Raw genomic sequence first — 20,555 nt, 5'->3', positions numbered from 1 at the left:
ATAAATACATTTAATTTGGTCATTTGATCATGAAAGGCCTATTTGATATACTGTATGTGGCTATAACTGTACAGTACACTTACCTGCTTACTGATTTTCACTCATTATTACCTGCACAACACACCTGCTTGTCGCATAACGAAAGTGTTTTCCCAGAACTGGCCAAAGATAAGTTTCATTTCACCATCATTGCCACTCCTAAATCCCATTTTCCGGGTGGTACTGCCCCCCACCCGCCACCCTTCACTCAACAACCTAATCCAATCAAATGATTCATTCGGATTGAGGGGTTGGATTTAAACCAGACGAAAACCCACAATACATTGTTTTCTTCACACGCGTCTGAAATTTAAGAACGGGTTGGTGTTGCAGCTACATTCTGCAGTGTGAAGAGACTGATCTGCACGTAAATAATTCAGGTAGGTGTATTTGTTAAGGCATGCGTTACATTTCCCTCACTGTAGTTCGAGGTAGAAGATGAAACACGAGCTGTTACCAAATGTTCCTAATGAAGTATTTTACCTTGCAATGATTCAACCCTGTCTATGATACTGTATAGTTAACTAAATACTTCCACCAACCCTCGTATGGGGTCAATTTCACGCCCTATGTATTGAATCCAAAATAAAATAAATCGGGAACATGAAAAATAAACCTGAGAATGTAAACATTATATTTGAGGACAGCTGAAATAATGGATGTTGAAATCAAAAAACAAACAATTGAAAGCAAATTGTATAGAATTGTAAACAAAAATAAGACTTCAAAAGCAAAACCCTAAAAACTTGTAAGCAATTAATTTAAAAGCGAGAGTAAAACTTTATGACAAATTATTAACAAAAATATTTATAGACGAATGCAAAAATAATTTTAGGTTAAACTTTCCCAGCAACCAATCCTATTGAATACATTTTTTTTCCTACGCTCTTGCCTACATGTACTAGCTTTTGGTTACGCTACTCACTGCCATGCTTTTCGATTGCGAGTTGTTGCGTTATTATTTTTCCGTGAAGGGCGGGGTTTAGGGGCGGGGCTGCCTGGATTTAGTAGGCGTTCGCTAGTTTTGGAGTGACTGTTCGTCTTAAACCCAATCAATGAACATGATAGACAGGCTTTTTTCTATTGCCTACTTGGGTAGACGGTCTGACGTCACTTCGTTTTAGCTAACGTACTTCAATTGCCACGGGTCAAATAATGTACGGATATTGGAAGTATGTCTAACTACTTAGGTAAACATATGAATTACCTGTTGCACAACGTTCGGCGCAGGTGTTGGTAACTGGTTCGGCATACACCGGCGTCGAAAAAATATGTTTGCCAAAGTAGTTAGATGGTTTGTCATTAAATGTATTAGATAGACATGGTTCTAATATTCCTACATTGACCCGTGACTGACAATTGACCCATCATCGAAAATGTTTACATTCAACTTTATTTTTCATGTTCACGATTTATTTTATTTTGAATTCAATACATATGGCGTGAAATTGAGCCCATAACCTCGACATTCTATTACCTATCACCGCACTTTTTTTCACACACATTGTAAACATCTAAATGTTTACAATATCTTCCATTCTTTTCCCAGGACACTAGACTGTATTTCTGACTTCCTGAGTGTAGCGTGTTAGCAAACTTTTGATCATGGCACTGGACGGATGTGGCCAGCTGTGCAAGTGTATCCTCATCCTTTTCAACATCCTCTTTGCCGTAAGTATCCATAATCTAACTAAACTGTAGGCCTAGTGATTACAAATTGGTATCTGGTGTGTATGAGATGTCAAATGTGAATAGCTCAAAGGGCATTGTATATTTATCTTTGATCAACCTAGGCAGCATTTGTCATTTACTGATATGGAAATAAGCTTTACTTAAAGTCAAATAGCTAAATCTCATATTACAATTTTGTCCAGACCCTTGCAACCATCTCTGTATGGGTAAGAGATTCACTGCTGTTATTAAAAGGCTGCATGTATTGTCTGTCTGATAAACGCCTTTCCCATCAAAGTATCAGCTCATGTCTATTGCTCACAGTTGTCCACTTAAAATAAAATTGGATTTGTGACATGTGCCGAATATAACTGGTGTAGACTTTACCGTGGAATGCTTGCCCTTCCCAGCGATGCAGAGTTTTAAAAGAACAATACAAGAAATAAAATACAGGAGAATGGAGCTACAGACAGGGAGTACCAAATGAATGTGCAGCTATATACGGGGAGTACCAGATCAATGTGCAGAGGTATTTGAGGTAGATATGTACATGAAGGCAGGGTAAAGTGACTAGGCATCAGGATAGATAATGATCAAGGTAAAAATAAAGTAACAGCAGCAAATTGTGTGTAATGTGGATGTAGGTCTGTGTGTTTCGGTATGCGTGTGTATGTAGTGTATGCAAACATCAGTTCTCCTTCATTAATGGAAATAAGTAAGACATTTTGTTTCAACATGTTGGCATTCATCCACACAACCGTTTAGGTGACTCTTCTGATCGGGCCTTTATATCCAATAAATGCAATAAGAATAGAAAAGAAGTAACAACACATTTACCTTGCTGCTGAAAAGCAGGCCTAAATCATTGAACAGGTATGTGAAATATGAGCCGACAGATGCAAAACCACAGACTTACTGCATCATTGAGGTGTGGTTAGTCTACTAACTGATAATCCAACCAGGGGAATTCCCATATAAATGAATCAAAAGTAATAAACAAAAACAAACTTAAATAGCAGAGTGGAATCACACAAGTGTGCTGTTTAATTTGTTGAACAAGTTTAATCCTGCCCACTGGCTGAGGAAGCTATTCTGTTCAATATTTATTCTGTGCTTTGAAAGGAATGCCTCTTGAAACATTTTCTTAATGTCTTGTTTATCTAGCTTTCCCAAACTAGACTATATTTGTAGTCCTTTTTTTCTAAACAGTGCTACACCTCACATTACATGATGACATTACTGTCATCATGTTACCAATCATCATTGTCGGATGAAAACCTTCTCCAAAACAAACTTTTCAGGAAATGGAAAAGAACTTCCATATTTTTCCATTAACAAACATACAATTATGAAACTTCAGAAGCTATTTTGAATACATTTCATGGTCCTAGAGTTATGAAATGTTCACAGTACATTGAGGGGAGAGTTACTGCTTTCAATATACAGTACAAGTCGAAAGTTTGGACACATGTACTCATTCAAGGGTTTTTAATTGGTACTATTTTCTAAAATCAGCAAAAAAAGAAACGTCCTCACTGTCAACTGTTTTATTTTCAGCAAACTTAACATGTGTAAATATTTGTATGAACATAAGATTCAACAACTGAGACAAACTGAACAAGTTCCACAGACATGTGTCTAACAAATGGAATAATGTGTCAAAATCAAAAGTAACAAATCAGTATCTGGTGTGGCCACCAGCTGCATTAAGTACTGCATTGCATCTCCTCATGGACTGCACCAGATTTGCCAGTTCTTGCTGTGAGATGTTACCCTACTCTTCCACCAAGGCACCTGCAAGTTCCCAGACATTTCTGGGGAGAATGGCCCTAGCCCTCACCCTCCGATCCAACAGGTCCCAGACGTGCTCAATGGGATTGTAATCCGGGCTCTTCGCTGGCCATGGCAGAACCCTGACATTCCTGTCCTGCAGGAAATCACTCACAGAACGAGCAGTATGGCTGGTGGCATTGTCATGCTGGAGGGTCATGTCAGGATGAGCCTGCAAAAGGGTACCACATGAGGGAGGAGGATGTCTTCCCTGTAACGCACAGCGTTGAGATTGCCTGCAATGACGACAAGCTCAGTTTGATGATGCTGTGACACACCGCCTCAGACCATGACAGACCCTCCACCTCCAAATCAATCCCGCTCCAGAGTACAGGCCTCTGTGTAACGCTCATTCCTTCGACGATACTTGAGAATCTGACCATCACCCCTGGTGAGACACAACTGCGACTCGTCAGAGAATAACACTTTTTGCCAGTCCTGTCTGATCCAGCAACGGTGGGTTTGTGCCCATAGGCAATGTTGTTGCAGGTGATGTCTGGTGAAGACCTGCCTTACAACAGGCCTACAAGCCCTCAGTCCAGCCTCTGTCTATTGCAGATACTCTGAGCACTGATGGAGGGATTGTGCGTTTCTGGTGTAACTTGGGCAGTTGTTGCCATCCTGTACCTGTCCCGCAGGTGTGATGTTCGGCGGTACCGATCCTGTGCAGGTGTTGTTACACGTGGTGTGCCACTGCGAGGACGAGTCTTGGGCGTCTCACAGTACGGACATTGCAATTTATTGTTCTGGCCACATCTGCAGTCCTCATGCCTCCTTGCAGCATGCCTAAGGCGCATTCACGCAGATGAGCAGGGACCCTGGGCATCTTTCTTTTGGTGTTTTTCAGAGTCAGTAGAAAGGCCTCTTTAGTGTCCTAAGTTTTCATAACTGTGACCTTAATTGCCTACCGTCTGTAAGCTGTTAGTGTCTTAATGACCATTCCACAGGTACATGTTCATTGAACAAGCATGGGAAACAGTGTTTAAACGATTTACAAATAAGATCTAAAGTTACTTGGATTTTTACTAATTATCTTTGAAAAGACAGGGCCCTGAAAAGGGGACTTTTTTTTTTTTTTGCTGGGTTTATATAGTTAACAGGCTTCGTTGCCAAAATCCAGAATTATCCCTTTAATACAATAACATCTTTTACACTATTTGCAGCATCTTGTGTGAGACTGATCTTGAGGTGTGGTTGCACAACCGGTTTCATGCACAGTTTGTGGTTTCTTCCTCTGACAGCTGGTGGGTTTTGCAATGTTGGGGTTGGGCTTGTGGCTGAGGTTCAGCTCTGAGACCAGAGGATTTTTCGACATAGACCTCAACACACAACAGTTTGTCATCGGTGAGCTCACACAACACTGCTCTCTACAAACTTCATCCCCAAATGTTTTGGAAAGCTTTTTGCAGCTGTTAGCCATGGATAGACAGACAATACAACTTTGTTTATTAATGACTTATAAACTACTTAAATCATTTATAAAGGATACCTTAAGTGTTACTGAAAAATAATTAGTGCTGAACAGCTAATATTGACAAATGGGCATCTCTTTCTCCCTCTCATACTGTAGGTGTGTCAGTGTTGATTGCGTTAGGAGCAGTGATATTGCTCGTGGCTGTTTTCGGAGACTATGGAGCATGCAATGAGAATAGGACTGCATTGGGAGTGGTAAGCTACAACAAATAAAAACATACATTTTCCATTTGTTACACTACACTGAAGTGGGGGTACAAAGTGTTTGACAGCCCTGATTTAGAGTCTTGAGTGGGCAGAGGTAAGTAACCTTAGATAATAACATGCATTAGTTTCACTTCCTAATAAGAGTTCCTTACTTGAAAGTATCTCAACTTGTTCAGCCCAATATTTCACCCAAAGCCCATACCCACAAAGCACCAGTGGAAATCTAATCTGTGACATGGATTGTGGAGTGAACCTGCTGCTTTTTCCCGCCACAGAATTCTCAGGTTCTCCTTGCCGCACCTCTGACCTCTCAAGGGCCTAGCAAGCACTTGTCATCAATCCCTCAACTGATCCGCTACCTCAAGAGCCATGGTGCACTTTCCAACCATAGAGGAGCACTGGGAATCTCGCCTCTGTCTGAGAAGGCCAGAGACTTTTAAGCTCCCATTTAACAAGAGCTTGAGATCGGAAATACATGCTTCCTGTATGAAGCTTTGCTGCAGGACATGCCCTCGGCATCCATTTTTGTGTATGACCAACTTAGTGGGTGATCCGTTTCCTCGTTCACCACCATTCCATGGGTATTGCGACAGGTTTCCAGTTCTTAGGGATAGTGAGTTCAAGGAAGAAGTCAAAGGGTCTAACAAAGCTCCTAGATTTGGAAAACACTTTCACAGCATGAAATAACCCCTACGAAACACACTACAGTCCTAGATGTCAGAGAGAAACAGATGATGCAATTATGATTGCTTCATATCTCAGATTGACAAAGCAATGCACTTACTAATTTACAGCTGTGATGAGCTGAAACTGGTTTCTGGCTGCAGGTTCAGAAATCAGACTAATTATTTCTTGCTCAGAGCTTCTTGTTGCCATGTTGAGGCAGCGATTGCTTTCTCTGTGTGGTTTATTATTGGATGAATGACTGAGCGTTTCATACAGTATGTGATCGCTCTCACATTATAATCAGCACTCAGGTTGAGGAATGTTAGCCCTTCTATGCTTGAGTAGCTTGTGAAGACAGCCAGTGATTTACTTTAGAGGCACATAGTGACCTTCAGTTTCTCAGAAAGGTCATGGTCTTTTCTCATTGTTGCAACTTCAAATTCAACTTGATTTATTGTGCATACATTTAACGTTAACACGAATAAGAAATAAGTCCATTTAAAGGAGAGTTTATACATATCCAGTGATACTGTGGTTATATGTGTGGTAATCCATACTGTATGTGTTCTGCTGTTTACCTGCCCCTCCCAGTTTTCCTGCCTGCTGGCTATCCTGGCTGGATTAGAGATTGGAGCCGGTGTGTTTGCCTACATGAGAAGCGATGAGGTGAGAGATGGAAGGGAAAGAGGGAGCGAGAGAATTATGAATGATAAACAACTTAAAGCCAAGGCTTCCCTTTCACGCTGATCACCAAACCCTGTGCTATTTCATGAAATGGTAGTAGTCAACAGTGTGACTCTACCTCATGTGTTGTTGTCTTCTCTTTGTGCTGTGCAGGTGGGAGAGCAGCTGGCAAAATTCTATATGACTGTGTACGCTCAGTATGTGGACAAAGGAGACCCTGGCTTGGCTGTTACCCTGTCCATGTTCCACAATGTGGTAAAGATCAAACCTATTCCCTAACTATTGATGGCATCACAGCTTTAGTTAGGCACATTTCACTCCATCAGAGCTCTATTGTAACAATTATGTACACATTCTGAATGGCACTTGCCTTCTCTCTCTCTCTCTCTCTCTCTTTCTCTCTCTCTAGTTGCACTGCTGTGGACTCATTGGTGCCTTGGACCCCTTGGTCCAAAGAACATGTCCCGATACCGGCTTTTTGGAGACCTTCACTCTCCCTGTGAGTGTGTTCATTATAGGCCAAATCCTATTAACTTAAAAAAAACATGTGCAGCTTGAACTTCAATGTATTTCATACATTGTTGTCCGTTCAATGGATATTTGCGAGTAAATATAAGTTACAGGTGCAGAAGCTGCCCAATGCTCATTTTCTCAAAGGCACAGCATTTTTCACTTGTCTGTTCACAGCGCACCTCTCCAGGGTGCTGTTGGAGAAATGCATTGTTGCGGCGCTCCACCAACATTCCATCAAATCTAGCATAAATCATGTAGCAAATACAGGATATGGTAAAAAGAGTATGTGGCCTTTTTCTGTAGCCTACAGGCTGGAGATAATATATGACAATGTAATGAGATGGACACTTTTACAACATGCGGATTTCTCCGATCAAAGAACCTAATTGGCACCCAATCAAACGTGCTTACACGTTAACAACATATCCTAAAAACAGGACAGGTGGAAAATGGAAAATGAAAAACAGGAAAATGGACAATCAGGCTAGTCACATCTGCTGTGCAGGAGTTTCAGCTTCTGAGTGAAATTGTCATGATCAGGGCCTCCCGGGTGGCGCAGTGGTTAAGGGCGCTGTACTGCAGCGCCAGCTGTGCCACCAGAGACTCTGTGTTCGCGCCCAGGCTCTGTTGCAACCGGCCGCGACCGGGAGGTCCGTAGGGCAACGCACAACTGGCCCAACATCTTTTTTTTCTTGGTGCAGTCCGGACCGGCCTTAATTTCCACGTCCACAGACATTGGACCAAAAACCAATCATAGATGGTCCAATCATCTATGTTTGGTTCAGATTTGGTGCAACCTTCATTAATGTCCACGGACACTGATTTTTGGTCCAGTCCGAACCAAATCAGATTTCGTCTGGTGTGGACCGGCCTTGATTTGGTCCAAACATAGACGTCTATAAACGACACATTTTCAACTTCCATTCAGAACTGAAAATAAAACTGATATGAAAGTCCGGAAATTATGTATTTTTCAACGTGCCATAAAATACAGAACCAAAATTGAACATTACTTCAACGTCTGGGAAAATACGTATTTTAGGCAGATTTTCAACGTCATTTTGCTTACTGGGACCATTTTGTTTCACTCGACATTACCGGCCCTTTACAGGTGCATATGATTCAGTCCTTTTTTTTTTTTTACCCCTTTTTTTTCTCCGCAATTTCGTGGTATCCAATTGGTAGTAGTTAGTCTTGTCTCATCGCTGCAACTCCCGTACGGACTCGGGTGTCCTCCGAAACACAAACTAACCTAGTCGCGCTGCTTCTTGACACAGCGCACATCCAACCCGGAAGCCAGCCGCACCAATGTGTCGGTGGAAACACCATACACCTGGCAACCTGGTCAGCGTGCACTGCGCCCGGCCCGCCACAGGAGTCACTAGTGCGCGATGAGACAAGGGAACCCAGAATCTCTGGTGGCACAGCTAGCACTGCGATGCAGTGCCTTAAACCACTGCGCCACCCGGGAGGCCCGATTCAGTCATTTCTCATTGACTGTATAACTGACTATAATAAAAACATGTAAAATAATCCGTCGACTGACAAATTACATTTGTTACTTTATTTATTCTACTATGGAGGCATCGAGGAGCCTGGCCTAGATTTCCATATCTCTGCTCTGCCCAATGACCTAACCTGTCCCCCTCTGGTGTCTCTGTCCCCCTGCAGGCCTGCCCCACAGTGATCGTCAACCTCTTTGAGTCCAAAGCGCCTCTGGTGATGGGCCTCTTCCTTGGGACTGCTGCTATGCTGGTAGGCAATACTACACACAGTTCAGTGGACAAATTTGTTAACCAGGGTAGATGTTGCTGCAGGGTTAGAAATGCACTGAATTTGATGAAACTGATTGTCAGAGGAGTTGAAGCAAACCAACCCTCTGCTTCTCCTTTGTTATAAACCCATACCTGTGTCTGTTTCTCCCATCCTATACCATCCCTCCCCTCCCTTTCCCTCTCTCCATCCTTTCAGATCTTTGCCCTGGTGTGCAGCTCCCTCCTCAGCAAAGAGATCCAGCGCTCCCAGTCCTCTCCTCCCCCCTACATCCTCCTCTCCTCTACTGTCCTCTCCCCCCCTAACCAGGACCCTGTGGTCTTTTCCCCGCTCCCTGTCATCATACCTGTGGCTGATGCACTGTAACTCCTTACCCCTCCATCTTTATTTACACTAATGATCTATGCGTCTTTCCTTGCACACAGATTCTTTCTTTCCACTGCTCAGTAAGGTCAATGTCTAGTCTCACTGCAAGCTTTCCAACTTGTCCCATTTAAATGTCTGGAATTTGTGTTTCTCGTCTTCAATTCACACTCCTTTGGTACATTTGCTTGTCTCAGATGCCCTATTTTAGGTGGGGATTTGCACTAATGAATCTCACCCTGTTGCAGCATGTGGTCTAATCCTGAAGGTGATGGGGGGGTGATTGCTCCACCCTGCTCTCTTTATCTGATCCCATTCTGCTTAACCCTTTCCTCCCTGCATCCCCACCTCCTCCTGTTGCTCCTACATCACAGCCCTGGTGTGCTGCAGCATCCTCACGAAACAGATCAAGAGGAGTCACCTCTCTGCCCCCTGTACCACAGCCAGGCTGTGTATTGAGGGGACAGGACCACCACCATATTCAAACACAGTTTTCTCCACTAGGAGACCAAACCAGATAGTTGTCATTCAGTGATCATCACCCCATCCTTTCACATAATACTTCTGGAGAGGCGCCCAATAAAAATGGATGTCCTAATTAGCTTTCATTCATTTGCGTAGCTGGTCAGGACTCTAGATCATCTTGACATGCCATTAGCAGCGCTCAGAAGAATGAGACCACACCATCCATTTAGATGACATATGAACAGGGCAGACAAGACACTGTTGCTCTGTAGCAGCTGTTTGTTCTGCCCCTCTTCCCACTGTAGTCCTTAATCTTCTTCTTTTTGTTTTTAAACTATCTTTTTAATCACTTATCAAATGTTAGTGAATAGCTGCTCTTGCTGACATGAATAGCTGCTCTTGCTGACATGAATGCTGCTTACATGAAAGGGGCCATTTTATTAGATATTCAATGCTCTGTATGACTGAGGGCACGACTGTAATCAGAGAAGTGAAGCTGCTCATGCTTTTTTTTTTTTAATTCACTGTCCAACATGTTGACCTTTCCCTTTAATCACATCAGTTTAGAATCATGTCTGTGTTGCAATACATATCAATGTACTGCTGACAGAATTGTGATCCTAGAAAATGTATTTCTTAAGGTTAATTTTTACAAGGATTTAACTGCGAACTGGATTGTTCTGTAGTTGGTAGTCTCCATGCCAAATTGAGTACATTTATTAACAATGTAGTTAATTAACATCTTAAATCATTCTTCACAATACTAATCCTCCAACTTCAGCTCCACTTGTACGCTCTGAGGTGATATGAAACACCTTTGATTTCTTCATTCCATGTTTGGATGTTGACGTCGGATGATACCATATACAAAGTTGAGTCAGGGATCCTTAAATATGTCTCTGGAACGTTCAAATTTGCTTGACTTATTCTATTACGTTGATGCCAATTTCTAGCATGTGAACTGATTTTTATAAGCAAACTAATGTATGCAACTAGGATACATTTCCTTGTAATTTTGAGTCACTCAAACCTTATTGCTATTGGGAATTATCTCCCTGAATGCCCTGTCAAGCAGCAGTTGTAATGGAGGAGGCTGAGTGTGATAGAATAAACACTTCATATGGAGTGCCTTGGTACACTAGCCAAAGTGTTGCCCAGTAAACGCAGGAGTGGGCCCAATGGTGTACCTAACCAGGTCAATTGTCTTGTAGGGAGTCTTTTTTTTAATAGATTTTCAATTTCCAACACTTGTTTTGCACTGTGAGAACCGCTTATGTTCTGTTGCAAGCTAATACTGACTGTGTAACGTTTCTTTTTTATTTAACTAGGCAAGTCGGTTAACAAATTCTTATTTACAAAGACAGCCACACCCTAACGACGCTAGGCCAATTGTGCGCCGCCCTATGGGACTCCCAATCCCGGCCGGTTGTGATGGAATCGAACCAGGGTCTGTAGTGACACTTCTTGTACTGAGATTCTGCACCAACTGTGGAGCTTTTTGTTAATATAAAGTGTTTCATCCCCTCTTGTCTGATGTCATTGTGCTTACTGCCAGACTGAATAAGTGCTGGAGGAGAACAAATCATTGACCAATTGTGAGTAAATGTGTATTTGTTCAGTTGTCCAGGTTTGATCCTACAAATGAGTAATAGTTAATGTCACTTAGACATGAGTGTCAAGTTGAATACTGTAAGAAACAAGTACATTTGAGCACTTCAGTATTAATACAGTACATTATAATAACTTCAAGAAATGGATGGTTTATACTCCCACCTTGTGCTCCAAATTGTCCAAGCCATTATAGGAGTGTTAATTCAACCACTGAAGCAACCCTCAATACAGTCCCCATCTGCTGGGGAGCACATGAAGTAGAGCTGTTGTGGACGAGGACAGGAGAACACATTCAAATGCACTGAATCAAACTCTGTCTATAATATGACCCCATTGGCTGAAACTGACCTCGCCCTCCAGGTGGGAGTGACTTCCTGTGGGTAAAGACTGGAAGGTGGTGATTGTGAGCCTCCGGGTGTGGCGGGGTGGGGGAGGAGCCTGGGCGTCACCACGGCTGGGACAGCTGAAAAACAAGACAAAACAATGTGGAGGTTTTCTTCAGACAATAATTGCCTGTTCACTATATGGACAGTTACTTAGTGGAGCTGAGCAGCAGGTGCTGTGGAAAAACCTATAGAATATGGATATTTCATGCATCTTTGCAGTGCTTTCTCTGTGCTGTTGCATGTAAACAAACAGGAACTAGAGTGGAACAACCTACCCATCATAGATGAGCAGCCAGCGGGCCCGTGGTGTGTCTGGGTAGGCCAGACAGTAGTGCACCAGGCCAGGGTCCATGTCTGGGGGGCTCAGCAGACTCACCTCCAGGTGCAGAGGTCGCCCCTGAAGTAGACTGAGTGGTCGATGTTTCTCTGAGTAGAAGCTGCTGTAGTGCTCATCTACAGGCAGAGGTAAACATGGGGAGGGTTAGTGGTTAGTTGGCAGATACAGTATGATAAAACCCGCTCCTCAGAGTAGCTCGACAGCCAATGAGCCCTGAGTGGGGACTGGGGTGGTGTTCCTCACCTGGTACCTCACCCTCCCTGGAGAATCAGGAGAAGACCTGCACTCCAACCTACACAGAAGACAAGCTCATGTTACACTATCCCATATGTACTAAAGGATTGCAAGTTCATCATCATGGTTTGAAAGCATTAGCATTCAAATGGTAACTTCTGGGAAAAATAATGAAATACATTTGCTGGGGATTTGAACCATTTGTTCAAGCGGACAGGTGAGTCTTCAGACATGGTGCTGTGTTTATGTTGTGTGGAAAGTAGAGCGTTGAACTCCAACAAGTGGACCATGACCAAACCATGACCTGACCATGACCAAACCATGGCCTGACCATGACCAAACCCTGGCCATGACCATGACCAAACCATGGCCATGACCAAACCATGGCCTGACCATGACCAAACCCTGGCCATGACCATGACCAAACCATGGCCTGACCATGACCAAACCATGGCCTGACCATGACCAAACCATGGCCTGACCATGACCAAACCATTGCCTGACCATGACCAAACCATGGCCTGACCAAACCATGACCAAACCATGGCCTGACCATGACCAAACCACCAGAGAGCCAGTGCCCGCAAAGACAAATTGACGCCCCGATGTACACTGAGGGTTGACACACACACTAATGAGTAGCAAAGCAGTTTGAAAACGGACATTCCCAAAATACCAAGCATGTGCACATGGCCTTGGACACGCTGGAAGACCACTTCCTCTCCTCCTATCTTAGATCTTCCTCTGGGATGTGCTTTGATGTCAGCGAAACACCAAACAGCCAACTGTTACGGCTTCTCCATAGCAACACCAAGACCAGTAGCTTGAGATCGAGAGACTAACCATTCACAAGGTAAGAGCAGCAACCTAAAGAGCCGTCACAGTCATGGTCGGACAAGCCACAGGGTGTGTGTGTGTGTATCGGCTTTTAAACCAGGGTTTGTATGGAGGAAAAGGAAACGATACTGGTGTGACAAACCAGGTTTATGAACTTCTACATAAGAAAGTGGATGTTTGATACTGAAGTGAAACCAATTACACGGTGGTCTCCAGGATCACCTAGTAGAGGTGAGGTCCCCTCTTGTGGCTCTTTATAGTGCCTGCACTGATATGAGAACCACAGCCTTTCAATAGTGGTTCAGTTCACACATACAGTAGAAATATTCAAGATGAAGACTTACCTTTCATCACTGTGTCTAGCAGATCTCCAGGGGCCCTGGGTTGGGACGATGAGGGGAAGGAATGGTTGAAGGTTGTGGATGAATGATGTGATGGTGTGAGGGGTTATGAATGGGGTTGGTGGTAGGATGGGGTGCATGGGTTGGACTCGCCACAGGAGTGTGGGCAAATCTTCCCCTTCTATAATGGTCAGAATCTAGGGAAGCTTGAGGCCCTGATGTCTTTTCGGCATGTGTACTGGGATCATAGCTTTGGTCCTGGTCGTAGATGGACATTCCAGGATGGTAGTAGAAGTAGTAAGGGTCAAAGGGAAAAGGTGGGATTTCAGGAGCTGTAGATTCTGGGGTTGGAGTGGAGGTTTGAGGACTGTTAGTGGCAGGAGAAGGCAGAGGTTGGGTAGTAATCTCGATAGGCATTTTGGCCTGGGCGTAGTCATATGGAAGGGCTAGTTGGTGAGAAGTCTCCATACTGTGAGGAGCAGAGGTCTGAGATGGAGGAGTCGGAGCTCCTTTCGATGGGGCAGAAGATGCATGATCAACAGGTTGGGGTAATCTGTATGGATCATAAGGCATTGAGTAGTAATAGTATGTGTGATCGCAGTAGTGTGGATAAACTGGATGGCCAGATGCTGGAGTAGAGGTTGAAGAGGATGCAGGCGGAGCAGTGGGGAGGACAGTAACAGGGGTTTGTTCTTGTTGAGGGTTGCTGATGGGTGATTTGAGATGGAGGTAGTACAACGGGGGGAAGTTTGGAAAGAGAAGAGGTTGGGTTGCAGCACGGGCAACAGAGGTTGAACTGGTAGACAGACTCTGGGCTTGTGTGTGAATTGGAGGGCTGTTGTTGTGGAGGCCATTTCAGGTGACCATGAGGGTGTGACTTTCCACTTTGATCAGGAGACGACGCAGGGGGAGATGGGACAACTGGAGGATGTTCGTCCGTGGGTCTAGAGGGATTGTTGGTCTGGAGACCAATTCTGTGTTTCTGGATCAGTGGAGGCTTGTAGGGAAAATTAAGAGTCTATTGGTAGAATGGGATCTCTGTTAAGGTGGGAGATGAGTTAGGGGAAGTGATAGGTTTCAAAGGTTGAAGATGAATAAAAGGGTCATTCACAGGGTGATGGGATCTCTTGACTTCACCACTGGGTGTTTGTGGGGTGTAGTAGTGAGGATAGGGTGGAGGGTGAGGCACATGAGGAACAGGAGTTCTACGGTGTGTTTGTGAACTGCTAACAGGGAGAGTAGAGGAGTGAGAGGCAGGGCTATCAGGCTGAGGGAGTTGGGTGGGTTGGGAGGCACTTTGGGGTGGTTGAGGTAGTAGTGTGGAAACACCGGGTTAGGGGTGTGAGGGGCAGGTGGTTCAACCTGAGGACCATTGGTGGAAGTACCCATCTTGGCACCAGGACTGGGCCCTTGAGGTGGCTCAAGCATAGGGATTTTGGGGTGATGCTAGTATGGGTGGAGAGTATACTCAGGGGTTCGGAGAGTGGGGGCTTCAGAGTGAACTGGATGACCAGCTGTAGTGGAAGAATACTGAGTAAAATGGGGGTTATTGTAGTTGGGGTGGCTTGGGATAGGAGTGTGGCCACGCTTCAACTCAGTGTGGCCTGTAGTTGGGAGTTGAGTGGGGGGACTAGAGGAGAGGGGTGACTGGTATGACTCACTGAGGGGCATCTTGTGGAGGTAGTAATACTAATAGAATGGGTAGGCCTGAAGACGCTGAGCCAGGGGAGGATGGACAGAAGGGCCTGTAGTCAAGGGAGAAGTAACATGGATACCAGGGCTGGGAGGCTGATCAGGAGGCAATGTGGGCAGGGGATTGAATGGGAAGGATGGGTGAAGCACTGGGTAAGACAGGGTTATGGAAGAAGGGTTAGACAGCAGGGTTGAGGAAACTGAGTTTGTTGGGCCCATAGTTATATAATGGGGAAATTTACTGCAGGTCGGAGGGGTTGTATTACTTGGTCAGGCAGAGAAGAAGGACAGGCCAGTGTGACGGCTTTCTCTCCTACTTGAAGAGAGTGTGTATTTTCTATCCTGGAAGAAAATGTACATTATTTCAGTTAGGTGGGGAAATTATTATTTCACTGAGCGTACAAATATTAGGAACACATTTCCTAATATTGATTTGCACCCAGTTTTTCTCTCAGAACAGACTCAATTCTTCGGGGCATGGACTATAAGGTGTTGAAAGCGTTCCACAGGGATGCTGTCCCATGTTGACTCCCAATGCTTCCCACAGTTGTGTCAAGTTGGCTGGATGTCCTTTTGGTGGTGGACCATCCTTGATACACTCAGGAAACATTAGAGTATGAAAACCCCAGCAGCGTTGCAGTTCTTTTTTTTATTTCACCTTTATTTAACCAGGTAGGCCAGTTGAGAACAAGTTCTCATTTACAACTGCGACCTGGCCAAGATAAAGGAAAGCAGTGCGACACAAACAACAGAGTTACACATGGAATAAACAAAAGTACAGTCAACAATAGAGAAAAGTCTATATACGGTGTCTGGCAATAAGTAGGCCATAGTAGCGAAGTAATTTCAATTTAGCAAATTAACACTAGAGTGATCGATGTGCACATGATGTGCATCTTGACAAATCGGTGCGCTTGGCACCTACTATCATACCCCGTTCAAAGGCACTGCAATCTTTTGTCTTGCCCATTCAACCCTCTGAACGGCACACATACACAATCCATGTCTCAAGGCCTAAAAGGGAGCTTTCACCTGGTCAGTCTCATGGAAAGAGCAGGTGTTCCTAATGTTTTGTTCACTCAGTGTAAAACACAACCTTATTAAGCAAAGAAATTGGTTTAGCAAATTTCATGTAAAAGCAAAAAGGACAAGTCAAGTAGCCCCGAGTCATCATTTCCATCCCATGTCATAGCGCAATAGGAGTGCCACGGCTCACCTTTGATGTGATCCCACAGGCAGTGAAGGGTGCAGATATGAGCAGCTCTCCATGTTGCCTGTCCATACTGTAGCCACACTGCAGGGCCAGGGAAAGCAGTGGCGTCCATTTTCCTCGAACTGCAGGGGGAAACCAACACAGCTCACATACAGACCTGACAGTATCCCTATAGACTCATGATAGCAGTAGAAATATAGTTACAGAAACATTGGATTCAGTCCAAATTATGCCTCTAAATCTGTCTGTTCAGCAGCCATAGTGTGCAGGCGGAGTACAATTGTGATAAATTATACTATATAACTCCACACTTACCCTGGACTCGGAGCTCCTCTTTGGCTCCATGAACTTGCAGTCTGACAGTCATTCCCTGAGACGAGCAGCAGAGTGAGGAGGGGGCCAGGGCATGAGACACTGGGCAGGACATCTACACAGGGGTCCCTCTCCAGATCAGAGGCAACACATAACTACCATCCTGTCAGCAGCACCGCAGGCCACAGGTAAGGAGTGAATAATGGTGTGTGAAGAACAATAGAAAAAGCTTTTATGTTGACAGAATGACAGTCACAGAACAGTTTTCACCTGCCAGTCTGACAAGTTCGGAGAATGGATTGCGACTATGGACATCAAGTTACTTTTAAGGGGAGAGGGGGGTGAGTGCTACTTTACCTCTTCTTGCTTGATGTGACAGTCATTATAAGGTACCACAAACATCAGGTCTCGCCATGTCCACTCGACAGAGTAGCCACATGCAGAGGGTAGTTGGGCCAAGGTGACAGCAGAGGCATTCGCTAAAGGCAAGAGGACAAATGAATAGAATAGCCTAGTTATGCATCATTCACACCCACACACCTTGTGGTCAGCTCCTTTTAGTCCATTATTGGGCTAACTTTACTCCTTATAGTCCAAGGACCTTACATGTTTTGTTAAAGGCGAATTGGCTCTGGAAGTCAAAATAGTCAAATACTCCATCTAAAAAGTGAATCAATTTTCAATTGCAGTATGTTTCTAGAAACATAAATCCCTCTACTTTCATATCACATCAAAATCATTTCACAAATGAAATGACTGTACACTGTTTTTAACACAGTTGCAGCCAATAGTATTTTTTTTAGTGACGACTCAAGTTCGTGGCGTCCGTTTTCCATTTACACAAAGGTGTTCAGAGACGCAGAAAGCTAATTAGCTAAATAGTCCACTGTCTTCCGTGTGATTCTGTACGTAAATCCGTGACACTCCGTATGGTATGTATTCGTATGTTTCGTATGGTATGTATTCATTTGTATGAAAAAAATGGCTAACTTCAGCTAGTCTAGGGATTAAGGTTAAAGTTAAGTAAAGTTAAGTAAAGTTAACCATACCAAACTAATTTGAGTGTCCCAGATTCACATTTACTATGTCTCGTCTAGGCTGGGGAACCCTAACGCTATAAAAAGGTGTGTATCAATTTAAGTTTTTGTTTTTATAAATTATGTCTTGCTGATATGAAAGATAAGGAAGGTCCTTATGCTTATAATACCCTACCCCAAGCGATGTGAGATACTGTTCAGACCGAGCGTCAGGGCTCTTTAAAAAAACTCCGCTGTACAGAAGACACCTTTATCTAACGACTAATGTGTAACGGAACTGAGAGTCATGATCAACGGGATAGGTCACTGTCCGAATTACATCGGTCTACTAGCAGATGTAGGGCTCTTCTCCCTCTGAAAGCGAGGGTCATAGTCTCATCTCCACATTCTACCTCTGGCTCCGTTCTCAACCAGCTCTCTGCTTTCGCTATCTCACCTCGAACTCGGATCTTTCCTGCACGCACTCCTAAAACATACATAACATTAGCCTATTATGCATACTTTGAGAAAGGAAATACGTGGCAAGTCAAACTAAACGGGATAGGTTGAATGGTAGAATAGCCTACATGACAAACAAAGCCCACTTATAGCTTACCTGGAGTTTACTGAATCTGAGTGGTTCTCATCGTTTCCTGTGATGGAAAACTTTTCACGATGTAAATTCTGAAATTTTCCTTGATTGCAATCGCTATTACTGTATGATTTAAATGGCAAATCTTCCGAATGCTTCTCCTCGTGTTGTTTGGCATGGTACTTGCCGTTCTTATCGTTGAATACCATCATTCTAGGTTGAAAACGCATCCGTTTTCTACCCGAAACTCGTGAGAATGTAAAGTAGGAGGATACCGTACACTTGTTGTTTAAAATACATTGCCAATATCATTGTTTCTCAACGTGCATCAACACACTGGGACGAGGCAAAAGGGAAATGTATATACCACATGTATTCACGTATTCAAGTAGTCTTAACTGGCAATTATTCTCAACAATGGCATGCCGATTCCAATTATGCTTGTCAGTTCTACAGGGATATATAATTTCAGGCTTGCTATATAATTTACCATAATACAAAATCAAATTGACACTTAATCACAATTACGTTAGAGATGACACGCTCTCTTCACTCCACAAGAGGGTGGCATTGTCATATGCAAGTCCAAAGCACACATTGAATGATCCAATCCCCCCCCGCGGAGCCTCTGACCGTTGTACCCTTACCCTGGTATGGCCAAGTAACCTCACACAGTTCCTATAACTTTGCTTTGTTATTATGGGAGGAAAATAAACCATCATCTGCTGTACCACAAGAACATCAGCAATTGCTGAGAGGTGAACCTGACCCTAACCAAGTTTCACTTTTGAATGTATGGGTTTGGGAACCTGCTTTTGTACCAACCAACATGAGGTAATACTATAGTATACTATGGTATAAATACTGTAGTATTACTATATTTATACACTATAGTATTCACCGTAGTGTTTTAGCAGAGTAGTGTATTATGTACTGTACTGTATTGTTTTTGTATCTTTGACATACAAGTGGGGTCTTTCTCCTTGAGGAAACCTCCTGAAATACTAAAAGAGCAAATGTTCCATAACCTGTATGTAGGTAGGACTGGAGCCTGAACAGATACTTCAGCTCTTCTGTAACCTGTAGGGAACACAACAAATGATCTATACTTGGCATGTAGGTTTCTCACTGATGGCTGACACAAATTGGGATATGGGGGAGGGGAATGGTTGGGGTATATGCAAATTAAAAACTAGTGTTTTTGCAGACACTGTAGTGTAGGGGGGATAATACTGTAGTAATATTTACTATAATATCTGACAGAATATATATATATATATATATATATATATAATCGAAGGATACTACAGTGTGAGGTGTAGTATACAAGAAAATTATATAGTAAGTACTACATATGATCAAGGGATACTACAGTGTGGAGTATATTATTCTACAGTATACTATAACATTCTATAGTAAGCACTACACGATTGAGGGATACTACAGTGTGGAAAATAGTTTTCTATAGAATTGTATAGTAAGTACTATAGTAAACTGTAGTATTTTTTTGTGTGGGAACTGCCCTGAAATATTTTGTATTGAATGTAAACAGTTGTTGGAACAACCAAAACAACGAGTCGCTACATTTCTTATCTGTTCTGTTACTACATTGGGCTTCATGTCCCTTAAAGCTATGCCATCTTGCAAATTTGTGCATCATAGGGATTTTATTTAGCGTTTCCTTTGTAATATCATCACTATAACCATTGCTATTATAGTCATAGTGACACTGTGTCACCACATGACAACATCAATGTTGATCATTATCAACCGAACAGTACAGTGGCATGAATTGTACAGACAGCAGTAGGCCGAAGAGTGACTGAAAAACAAAAACACTGTACTTTCCTCTTTTATCAGACATCTGCATACTAACTACTGTAATTTTCAAGGACCCGTAAGTAACAGGGAATTCATTGAAACTGAGCATAATGTACACTAACTGAACCACACTATTCAATAGGCTACATGAAGAGGAGTGTACAGGGGAGGAGAGGGGGTTGATGGGCGAGGCAGAGTGATGACTCATATTGTGAGTTGCCTAGCTACCAACAGTCAGGAGTTGTTTTCTTTTCAACGTTTCAAAGCAAGAAATATGTATGTCTGGATTTCATTGAGAGAAAAGAGGGAGCGGGGTGGTAAAACAAGGGCTGAGCAGGAAAAGGAAGGACAAAACAGTCAGAGAAGGAGGAGGAGAAGGGTAGATCATGTGCAAACTAGGTGAAATGTAGCAATGTGAGATCTAAAAAAAGAAGTGACAGAGAGGGAGTGGATCAAGAATAAAACCCTGACCAGTCACC

At 43.4% G+C, this 20,555-nt stretch overlaps 1 protein-coding gene and 1 long non-coding RNA gene across 2 annotated transcripts; one reads left to right on the top strand and one right to left on the bottom strand.

Annotated features, from left to right (window-relative positions):
* The first annotated feature begins 270 nt into the window (after nt 1-270).
* Nucleotides 271-11,208, top strand: zgc:65811 (uncharacterized protein LOC393524 homolog). The gene is made up of 9 exons (XM_035771281.2): nt 271-419; nt 1,589-1,710; nt 4,782-4,884; nt 5,111-5,208; nt 6,478-6,552; nt 6,724-6,825; nt 6,980-7,069; nt 8,755-8,838; nt 9,055-11,208. Exons 2-9 carry the CDS (start codon nt 1,645-1,647, stop codon nt 9,220-9,222), a joined length of 786 nt encoding a protein of 261 aa, XP_035627174.2. The 5' UTR covers nt 271-419; nt 1,589-1,644; the 3' UTR covers nt 9,223-11,208.
* Nucleotides 10,993-16,157, bottom strand: LOC118384610 (uncharacterized). The gene is made up of 4 exons (XR_004825853.2): nt 13,434-16,157; nt 12,262-12,310; nt 11,957-12,134; nt 10,993-11,758 (listed from the first exon to the last, which is right to left on the bottom strand). It is a non-coding gene; the product is annotated as an uncharacterized LOC118384610 (long non-coding RNA).
* Between the last annotated feature and the right edge of the window lie 4,398 nt (nt 16,158-20,555).

The sequence above is a fragment of the Oncorhynchus keta genome, chromosome 32 (genome assembly GCF_023373465.1).
Source record: "Oncorhynchus keta strain PuntledgeMale-10-30-2019 chromosome 32, Oket_V2, whole genome shotgun sequence".
Taxonomy (NCBI): domain Eukaryota; kingdom Metazoa; phylum Chordata; class Actinopteri; order Salmoniformes; family Salmonidae; genus Oncorhynchus; species Oncorhynchus keta.
Note: the sequence above shows the minus strand (reverse complement) of the source record. Positions and strands in the feature narration are given on the sequence as shown.

Excerpts from the sequence above, each read along its gene's own strand:
- zgc:65811 (XM_035771281.2), top strand. The coding sequence starts at position 1,645 with ATGGCACTGGACGGATGTGGCCAGCTGTGCAAGTGTATCCTCATCCTT. Across the intron at positions 5,209-6,477 it reads ATAGGACTGCATTGGGAGTG|TTTTCCTGCCTGCTGGCTAT; the intron begins GTAAGCTACAAC and ends TGCCCCTCCCAG. Across the intron at positions 6,826-6,979 it reads TGTCCATGTTCCACAATGTG|TTGCACTGCTGTGGACTCAT; the intron begins GTAAAGATCAAA and ends CTCTCTCTCTAG.